This window comes from Bos javanicus, chromosome 19 (assembly GCF_032452875.1).
Source record: "Bos javanicus breed banteng chromosome 19, ARS-OSU_banteng_1.0, whole genome shotgun sequence".
In the NCBI taxonomy this organism is placed as follows: domain Eukaryota; kingdom Metazoa; phylum Chordata; class Mammalia; order Artiodactyla; family Bovidae; genus Bos; species Bos javanicus.
This window is the reverse complement of record NC_083886.1, coordinates 57,457,506-57,467,640: the sequence shown is the minus strand read 5'-3', so window position 1 is coordinate 57,467,640 and position 10,135 is coordinate 57,457,506. Positions and strand designations below refer to the sequence as shown.

The window sequence follows — 10,135 nt, the reverse complement described above, 5'->3', positions numbered from 1 at the left end:
TCCCCTAGAGCCCCCCAGGATGAGGAGGATGACCCAAACAGGTTCTTTTGGCACCCGCCCCCACCCCCTGATGCCAAAGTAGTGAGGCAAGAGCAGAGGGCAGGCCCCCTCGATCTGGCCCAGTGCCAGGCTGGCCAGGCTGGCAGCAACCCAGGGCAGCAGGGTTGCCCTGTCCACGGCCTTTGTCCGCACCTGCAGCTCTTCTTTCCTGATTGGCCTCCTCTCTATTGTTGGTGGAGGAGGTCAGGACCGGCAGCCACCTGCATTATTGATGCCCTCTGGTAAGGCGGGAGATGTGGGGGGCGGGTAGATGGAGCCTGTAGCCCCCATTAGCGCAGAGCCCGTGTGGTGTGCTGCTGAGGGCACGTCTGCGGGCAGCCGGCTCCTGAGGCGAGAAGAGGAGACAGACACCAGGAAGCCATGGGCAGGAGCAAGGGCAAAGCGCCCCAGCGCCCGGAGGGACCCGGGAGGCCCCCCTCGGGGGAGCAGGAATCTGGGTCTGCCAGCACAGACAGCGTGCCCAGCCGGGAACACCGAAAGGGCCACCATAAGGCCCACAGGGAGCCCAGCGCCAGGCGAGGCCAGGAGCCCCCCGGTGCCCACAGGAAGCCCACTGTAGGGAAGAACAGGGACTACAGACAAGCAGAGGCAGGGCCGCCGCCAGACGCCAAGGGGAGAGGAGGCAGCGGGCATGCCCGTGGGGGATGCCGGGCTAAGGAGAGGGGCAAGCGGGGGGACGGCCACGGGGGGCACCTGGAGGAGAAGGGTCTCCAAGGAGGAGGAAGGACACGCGAGCACGACCGCGGCAGAAGGAGAGGAAAACAACGGGGTCGCTCGGCTCAGCGGGGCCGCCAAGAGACACGGAGCCTCCACGGGGACACATCGTGGGGAGACAGGGCCAGCTCCTGCCTGGACAGCGAAGCCCACGAGGCCCAGGAGAGCCACAGCCAAGGTGGTGGGACCCCAGAGCGGAGGCCCAACTTGGAGCAAACGGACATGGGCTCGGGGGGCACTCAAACCAGCGCAGACTCAGCGCTGGAGGCGCCAGGAGCTCCCCAGAACAGCGACAGCCCAAGCAGCAGCGACGGCAGAGGCAGTGACAAGCCCCCCTCGCAGCCCCAGAGCCCAGAAGGATCGTCAGGGGCGAGGACCCAGGGAGAGACCGAGGATTCCGGGACAGACCCAGACTCGAGTCAGGAGGGGGCCGGGCCGTGCCGGAGCCCAGGAGCAGCCCCAGGAACGACCCGCGGGGCCCCTGAGGCCAGCGAGGCTGACCCGAACAGAAAAGCCGCAGCTTCCAGCCCCCTCGAGGGCAGCCCCGCCTGCATCCCCCGGAGCTCGTGGGGTTCTCAGGACCCCAGGCAGGGCGGGGATGCAAGAGACGATGGGGTGCAGCCCGAAGCTGAGCCGAGGGGCGCCCCGCCCGAAAGAGCCGAGGTCTCGACCGCTCGGGGTCAGCGCCGCCAGATTGGAAAGGTGATGGGGAAGGCGCACGAGGCGGTGGGCGTGAGCAACGAGGGGTCTGGGGGAGACGGGCCGCGGGCCCCAGCGCCGCTGGCCGCCCTAGTGGCGCTCCGCAGGCTCCGCGCGAGGGCCCCGCCGGACCCCGCTCCCCAGGCCGCCGGGCCCCGCCGCGGCAGCCTCAAGGACCGGCTCGTGCGCGTAGCGCGGGCCCTGGGGCTCCTGCGGTGGCTGCGGCTGCGGCTCCAGCGGCGCGCGGGCGGCGCGCGGGGCCCCGGGACCAGCGAGGGGACGAGCCGCGGGCAGGGGCCGCGCCGCGGCCGTCTAGCGCTGAGCCTGGCGGGCGTCGCGGGGCTGTGGGGGCGACCAAGGCCTCCCCCTGGCGGCGGCCCGAGTTCCCCGCAGGTTGCAGAAAGCCCAGCTCACGACCCATCGGAGGACGAGGACCCGACTCCAGATCCCAAGTTCGCCGTCGTGTTCCCCAGGAGCTCAGAGGAAGGGTCCGCGGACGCCCCCGCCGGGGAGGGGCGCGATTGGTCCTGTGCTGGGGCGTCTGCGGACAGTGCAGGGCGCAGGGCCAGTGTAGAAGGGGTGGCGGAGTCCCCCCGCGGCTCTCTCGGCCCGAATCCCCACGAAGAGCCCCCAGTCGACGAGAGCGGCTCCAGCAGCGAAGCGGAGCCCGAGACCTTGGGAGCCGCGGCTCCGGTGCATTGGGCAGAGGGCTCGGACCCTCACAAGGACCCCAGGCTTGGCACCGAAGCACTGCTGCCCCGACTCACCTTGGAGACCCGCCGGCTGCCGGAGGGAAGCCCCGGCCCCCGCGGGTCCTTGAGGGATCGGTGGGAGCCAGAGGACGAGGTGGAGGAGGCGCTGGAGAGGGACCTGGAGCTGAGTCTCGTGCCCGGCCCGGAGGAGCCTCCTTTTCCCAGCGGCGCCGACGGCTGGACCGTGGGGGAAGGCCTGGAAGACACCGAGGACCTGGCCCGGCTTCGGTGAGTGGGCGCGGCCCCAAACCTGCCCTGCCTGGGTCACACCTTCTCCTGTTCCACCCTACCTCCGATTTTTATGGAGGGTCTCCTTCGAAGGGGTTTTGCCATACAGGGTCGTCAGGCTGGAAGGGGCAGGAGAGGGGTGAGAATTCAGATGCCCTTTTTTTCTCTAATTGGCACAAAGCTTCCTTCTGGCTCAGCAGCCTAGTCCTGCCTGTAGCCCCCACGGTAGGATCTCTTGTTCAGCAGAGGCAAGTCGGGGGAGAGCTGTGTTATGGACAGGCTTGGAGAGGCTGCGGGACTTGGTGGAGGTGTCTCTGCAGCCAGCTAACCCAGGACCTCTTTCTGCTCCCAACTCCCCTCTCCTCCACCCCACGGCCCTGCAGGCCAGTGTGCGACAGCTCCGTGCTGCTGTGTCTGAAGAAGAGGTTTCACCTGGGCCGAATCTACGTACGGGGGACCCAGGAGGGGGTGGTGGTCTGGAATTCCTTTTCCCCTGGGGTCAGAGGGCCCTCTGGGCACACACCCCCCAGAGTGTCCCCCTCCATCCTCCCTAGGCTGGGTGCTGAACCCTGCTCCCTTCACATTCTGATGAGAGCTTTCACTGTCTTCCTAGACCTTCGGGGGGCCCCTCCTGCTCGCTCTGAACCCCCGCCGGGCCCTGCCTCTCTACGCACCTGAGGTCCTGGCCAGCTACCGCCCTGGGAAGACCCCCAACACCACCCCGTATGTGAACTTGCCCCACTAGGCACCCACCGGGTGGCTACCCCAGCATGTCACACTGACTGAGGTCAAGGGAACGGTGGGCAGGACCTGGCGTCGCTGGTAACCTTCTCTCTCATCTGCTTCCACTCTCCTCCCCCAGACACATCTTTGCCGTTGTGGCATCGGCGTATAGCCTGTCTGAAAGCACTGGGCAGGCCACCTGCATCCTTCTGGGGTGAGTGGTGGCTGAGCCCTCAGACCACGCTGAGGGCTGGGAGGAGGGCGATGTGAGGTCCGTATTTGAAATTGCCTGTCCGGTCCACTGCTGGGCAGCAGCTCTGGCCTTGCTAAGACAGTGCCCTTGGGGACTTTTTTTCTGTTTGGCCTCCTTGCCCTGGATCTATGTTTCTGTATTTCTGGGAGCCTCCCTTAGGGTGGGAATCACTTCCAGGTGGGCACATCCCCGCTTTGGGGCTCATTTAGGGGTCACCCTATGTGCCCCTTCCTGGAGGCCCTGCCAGCCCTTCTCTCCTGCAGTGGGCACAGCGGCTCTGGGAAGACAGAGGCAGCCAAAAAGATGGTGCAGTTCCTACACAGCCTGGAGTGGGAGCAAAGGGAGAGAGGGTGTCGGGTGAGGGGCAGCTCGCCATGCCCGGGGGTCCAAGAGGGACCTTCCCACTCCTCTGGGCCAGGAGAGTGGTCTTCAGGCCTCTGGCTTCTCCTCGGGGGCAGCCCCAGGCATGGCCTACTGCGGGGCAGGGTGGGCTGGGGAGACCGACCCCTCTGTGGGCCGACAGAGCCCCCACGTCCTGTCCTCGTCTGGGATGCCTCATTCGGGGCTGCTGCGCCCAGAGATACTTGAATGTCCCCCCCGCCCACCCAGCTGGACACCGTGCTGCCCCTGCTCAGCAGTTTTGGCCATGCCAAGACAGTCCTCAACGCCAATGCCAGCCGCTTCGGCCAGGTCCTGGGCCTCTGCCTGCAGCAGTGAGTGACGGGGATCCAGGTGGGCAGGGGCACCCACGGCCAGTTCCCCAGATTGGGAACCCGAGACTGCCACCCTTGGGTCCAGCCCTCGGTGGGCCCTGGGCCGCGTGTACCCTGGGCACCCTCACCGTGTCCTGTGCCCACAGTGGGGTCGTCGTAGGTGCTTCTGTGTCACATCACCTGCTCGAGACCTCGAGGGTGGTGTTTCAGGTACAACCCCGGCCCGCTGCTCCCAGCGCAGGGGAGAGGGAGGCGCTGTGACCCCTCGTTCCCCTGGCCTGCCTTCCCCCGGGGGCTTGTCCTTGCTCCCCGGGGCACAAGACCCGGCTGCCGCTCCCCCTAAGCCAGTCCTTCTCCCCCAAGGCCCAGGCTGAGCGGAGCTTCCATGTTTTTTATGAGCTGTTGGCGGGGCTGGACCCCGTGGAACGAGAGCAGCTCTCCCTGCAGGGGCCAGAGACCTACTACTACCTCAACCAGGTGAGGGGAGGCGCTCCCCAGTGCCGGGTGACAGGGCCTGCTCAGGGCCTAGGCGAGGGAGGCTGAGGGAGGCTCAGCAGGCCCCTCACCCCGAGCTCTGCTGTGCTTGGCAGGGCTGCGCCTGCAGGCTCCAGGACAAGGACGATGCCCAGGACTTCACAGGACTGGTGAGGGCCCTGCAGGCGCTGGGCTTGTGCACTGAGGAGCTGACCGCCGTCTGGGCTGTGCTGGCCTCCGTCCTGCAGCTGGGCAACATCTGCTTCTCCTCGTCAGAGGTGAGCTTCCGTGGAGGTGCTGGTTTGGTGGTTTGGCTCGTCTGCATCACCGGTGGTAACCTCAGAGTGCAGGAGGCCACCCGCAGGGCCTCACTGCTGTCCCGGAAAGTGGATGGATTTCCATCTTTTTTTTTTTTTTAATAAATTTATTCATTTTAATTGGAGGCTAATTACTTTACAATATTGTAGTGGTTTTGGATTTCCATCTTATAAACAAGAAAACTGAGACTAGGGTCTTCTGCCTCTATACTAATCCCATCCCACTAAGGCCCCACCCTAAGACGGGCGCTTGGTGTTAACTGAGTGGCTCTGATGTACGTGGGACTTCACGTGTGTGTGTGTGTATTTGGGTGGGGGGTCTACACCGAGCACTTTGCATGATCTTAGTTCCCCAACCAGGGATCAAACTTATACCCTCAGCAGTGACAGAGCAGAGTCCTCACCACTGGACCATCAGGGAATTCCCTACATAGAGTTTCTTTTTTTTTAATATTTATTTGGTTGCACCAGCTCTTAGTTATGGCATGAGGGATCTAGTTCCCTGACCAGGGATCAAACCTAGGCCCCTTGCATTGGGAGCATGGAGTCTAAGCCACTGGACCACCGGGGAAGTCCATTTAGTGCTCCTGAGGACACCGTCATATAAAGCTTATTATTTCCCCTCTAACGACAAGACAGTGGAGGCTCAGAGAGAGGAAGAGACTGGTCGGGGCCACCAGCTAGCACAGAGGTAAAGTCGGATTCACACTCAGGCTCTCAGACTCCAGAGCTAGCCACCCCCCGCCCACCCAGGTCTACCTCTGGGTCACGGGCACCTTTCCGGTCTGAGCGTGGTGCTGCCCCCGTCCATGGGAAGCAGCCAGTCCACAAGCAGAGTGCTCCTTCCTCCCTCCCGCCTCCGTCCAGAGGGAGTTCCAGGAGGTGGCCGCCGTGTCCAGCTGGGCCGAGATCCATGCTGCAGCCCGGCTGCTGCAGGTGCCGCCCGAGCGCCTGGAGGGAGCAGTCACCCGGAGGGTCACGGTGAGCTTGGGGGTCCTGAGCAGACCACCCAAAGGCTTGGGGAGCCCCGGGGTGGGCCTTGGGCCTGGCACACCAGCTGCACATTCTCTGCCCTCAGGAGACACCCTATGGCCAGGTCTCGAGATCCCTGCCCATGGAAAGCGCCATCGATGCCAGGTAGCCCTGGGGACATGAGAGAGCTGGGAGTGGGCCTGGCCCCTGCTGCACGGGGCTCACTCACCGTGCCCCCAGGGACACCCTGGCCAAGGCCCTGTACGCACGGCTCTTCACCTGGCTTCTGAGGATGGCCAACGCGCGGCTGGCGTCCCCTGTGGAGGCAGGCAGCACGGTTACCATCACCGTCATCGATGTCTACGGCTTTGAGGTCACCCTGAGGGTGGGGCCCAGAAAGGGGTGTCCACCTCATCCTGGATATTCCTGGGGACTCCAGCAGCTCTTCTGTGGGGCACACTCATGCACTGCTTGCCTCTCTGACCGTAAGATGGTCCATGAGACACTGCAGGCTCCGTAGGTGCAGCCGTCTGCCCCGTCCAGTCATGATATCACCTCTGGAGAGTCCTAGCTGCTTGGCCTTGTTGCAGAGTCTCATGGAGCCTTGAGGTGGTGAAAGACCCCAGGATTGGTCAGCCTCACTTCCTGTGTCCAACAGGCTGGGGGAGAAGGGGACTCCCACAAATCACCCTGAGTTTCCATAAGCTCGTCACCCCTTCCCAGAATATCCGGCCCCCTCAGGCCAGGGAGGAGGGATGAGATGGGCACCGGTCACTGTCCTCTGCTCTTGCCTCCTCTCCACGGCACCTGTATGTGTTTATGTATATTCATATGCACATTTGTGTGTATTTTAGAGCATGTACAAAACTCTGTACAAAGCTGCATGAAGCAGGGGCTCTGCTAGGCTTGCTGGTCAAGTGTTGGGGGCACAGAGGAAGGAGCCTGGAATTCTAACAGGAGGACTCCTGGAAGGCTTCTTGGGAGCAGCAGCCTGGAACTCTGCTTATGAGAATGTGGCATTCGGATGGTCCCTGAGCTAGGCTGTAGGAAAAGGTGCCTTCCAGACCACAGGATGGCTGTGATCAGAGGCCCGAAGGCTCACAGCAGTGCTGAGGCAGAAGGCAGGGGGACGGCTTGCTGGAGGGGAGGCCCAACTGGGGCTGGGGCAGCACTGAGGCGGCTGCACACTGGGCCAGGGTCTTTGGACTTGACCCTGGAGGTGGCAGCATCAGCCCTGGGGCAGCATCCTGCCTGGTGCTGGGAGAATGTGGGCAGCGGTGGGAGCAGGGAGAAGGGCACCAGGCCTGTGTGCTGGCCCCCCTAGCTGCCCTGGCCCCCCCACCTCATGTGGGTGCCCACCTCACTGCTCACGTGCCCCCAGGCCCTGCGGGTCAACGGTCTGGAGCAGCTGTACAACAACCTGGGCAGCGAGCGCCTGCAGCTGTGGTGCAATCGGCTGCTGCTGGCCCAGGAGGAGGTATGGGACTGGGCTTGGAGGAGGCCGGGGATGCCCAGCTGTTTCCTAGAACAGAGGCCATTCCTGGGGGAGAGAGAGCACTGCACTGAGAGCCCTGCCCCAGAGCCCCCTTGCTGTAGGCCGTCTCAGTCTTCCGAGCCTCAGTTTACTCATCTGTATAATGGGAGGGTCAGCCCTACTCTGGCTCAGATGAGGCCCCCCATGGACACGGGTGATCTCCACAAACCAAGTGCTGGCTGTTCCCAGGAGGAGTGTCGGAGGGAGTTGCTACCCTGGGTGCCCATCCCGCAGGCTCCACAGGAGTCCTGCCTGGACTTCCTGGTAGACCAGCCACACAGCCTCCTGAGTATCCTGGATGCCCAGACATGGCTGTCCCAGGTGAGCCCTTCGTGTTGGGGGACAAGGAGTGGGGGGTGCCTGGTGACCAAGCCAGAGCCAGCAGTGCCTCTCAGGGGAGAAATGAAGTCTGAGGTCCTGGGACCTTGCCCGCAGGCCCTCAGCACAGCTTGGGAAGGCAGTGGCCACACTGGGTTCAGATCTCTAGTCTCTGGATAACCCTGAGTGAAATGCTGACCTCTCTGAGAGTCCTCGCTGCAGGAGGGGGACCATCGTGCCTGAGGGGCCAGGTGGTGCAGACTCTGCAGGCTGCGCGAGGGGCTTGGGGGTTCATCAGGAGTCTTTGTTATAAGTTCTTAAACTCCATAAAATAGCCTCTTACTGGATGACTTTTTTATATGTGAATCTTTAAAAAAAAAACACATCCCATCTATTTAATGTTTCATTTAAATGTACTGTATCCTTCCCCCTTTTTTATTTTCTTGGCCACATTACACGGCATATGGGATCCTACTTCTCTGACCAGGGATCAAACCCACACTCCTGGCATTGGAAGCACAGGCTCTTAACCACTGGCCTGCCAGGGAAGTCCCTGGATGGGTTCTTAAAAGTATCTTTGAAAAACTTGCTCAGAAACACCTGTAACTGTGAGACCAGACTCCCAGGAGTCATTGCCAAAACTGCCTTCAAATCCCCCAAACCCGTTTGTTTTAAATAATTTTATCAAACGTCTCTAAGCTGCCAAATCTTATTGACTGAGGTGTGCAAGTCTTCCGTGTTTTTTCTTGGTCGTTCAAAATAGTCCCTGGGAAAGAGGTCGTGCCCTTTATAAAGACTCAGATATGGAGCGACCTCCTAAAAAAGCTCGGAGACCAAACTGAAGCTCACCGTGTGTTCAGTGCTGTGGTTTTGTGGGGCAGGGGAGAGAGGCACAGCCCCGCCAGGGGAGCCACACCTGCAGAGGCCTGAGCATCTCTTCCTTTCATCAGGCCACGGACCACACCTTCCTGCAGAAGTGCCATTATCACCATGGCGACCACCCGCGCTACACCAAGCCCCAGCTGCCCCTTCCCATCTTCACCGTGCGACATTATGCCGGGCCTGTCACCTACCAGGTATCGGGTGAGGGCAGAGTGACCCTGGGGAGTCACCTGACGGGTGAGCGGGGTAAGTGTGGGGAGGCATCTTCCAAGGCTTTAACCATCTCTCTCTGCCTGGCCCCTCTGCCTCACCTAGGGCATGATCACTGAGCTCTGGGCAAGCATTGTGGGATGGGGGAGTCAAGGTCTTGGGACCCTCCAGACCCAGAGGGGCAGAGCGTATGCATGGGACCTGGCTCTGATGACCTCAGGGAGTCTGCTTCTCCTTCTGCGCCTCCATTGTCCTCATCTGTAAAATGGGAAGGGGAACCTGTCCTATAGTATTGTCCTGAGGATTGATGTAATTACATGGAAGTGGTGAGACAGGTGCCTGGCACGTCCGAGGTACTCAGTAAAGAGACCTCCTCTCCCCCTTCTGAGTTTCATGATGACTGCACACCTACCCAGGAGGAGAGTTTCAGGGGGTGGGGGCGTGGTATAAATGGCATATTTGGGTGACTGGTTTGGGGTGGAACAAGTCATCCTTGTGGGTGGGAAGTGGTATCTCATTGTGGTTTTGATTTGCATTTCTCTAGTGATTAATGATGTTGAGCATCTCTTCATGTGCTCCTTGGTCATCTGTGTATTTTTCTTAGATAAATATCTATTCAAGTCCTTTGTCCATTTTTGAATTGTGTTGTTTTTTTTTAACTGAACTGTAGGAGTTCTGCATATTAATCTGGATATTAATCCCTTATCTGATATGTGATAGTTCCTTCCATTTTGTGAGCTGTCTTTTCACTCTCAACACTATATTCTGATGCACAAGAGGTTTTCATTTTAATGAAACCCAGCTATTTTTCCTTTGTTGCCTGTGCTTTTCGTGTCTATTCAGGAAATCCTTGCCAAATCCAGTGTCATGAAGCTTTCTCCCTTTGTTTTCTTCTAAGAGTCTTATGGTTTCACGTCTTACATTTAGGTCTTTGATCCTTCTATTTTGAGTTGATTTGGGTACATGGTGTGAGATGAAAGGCCACCTTTGAAGTTGGACTGTTAACAGAGGGAAGAGGCTGGGTCACTTGCCGAAGGGACTGGCTTCCACACCCGCCTTCTCTCCTTGACGTCCCCTCCCCGCCTCACATTGTCTCTCGCAGGTTCACAAGTTTCTAAACAGAAACCGGGATCGTCTTGACCCTGCAGTGGTGGAGATGCTTGCCCAGAGCCAGCTGCAGGTGCCCCTGCTGGCCATCCTGTACCCCCCGACCCTGTTCTGTCCTCCTCGCCCAGACAGTCTTGCCCAAGGGGCTGGCCTTCAAGATCCTGGCACCTTGAGCCTTT

At 60.7% G+C, this 10,135-nt stretch overlaps 1 protein-coding gene across 1 annotated transcript in view; it reads left to right on the top strand.

Moving 5' to 3' along the window:
* The first annotated feature begins 284 nt into the window (after positions 1-284).
* The window catches only part of MYO15B (myosin XVB), a 29,892-nt gene continuing 20,041 nt past the window's right edge, over positions 285-10,135 (top strand). The window contains 15 exon segments of the mRNA XM_061389889.1: positions 285-2,453; positions 2,837-2,900; positions 3,067-3,176; positions 3,316-3,394; positions 3,667-3,786; positions 4,039-4,142; positions 4,289-4,352; positions 4,506-4,619; positions 4,733-4,894; positions 5,801-5,914; positions 6,012-6,070; positions 6,146-6,278; positions 7,287-7,760; positions 8,708-8,833; positions 9,952-10,029. Of these exon segments, the coding sequence (XP_061245873.1) occupies positions 421-2,453; positions 2,837-2,900; positions 3,067-3,176; positions 3,316-3,394; positions 3,667-3,786; positions 4,039-4,142; positions 4,289-4,352; positions 4,506-4,619; positions 4,733-4,894; positions 5,801-5,914; positions 6,012-6,070; positions 6,146-6,278; positions 7,287-7,760; positions 8,708-8,833; positions 9,952-10,029 (3,834 nt within the window). The 5' untranslated portion in view covers positions 285-420.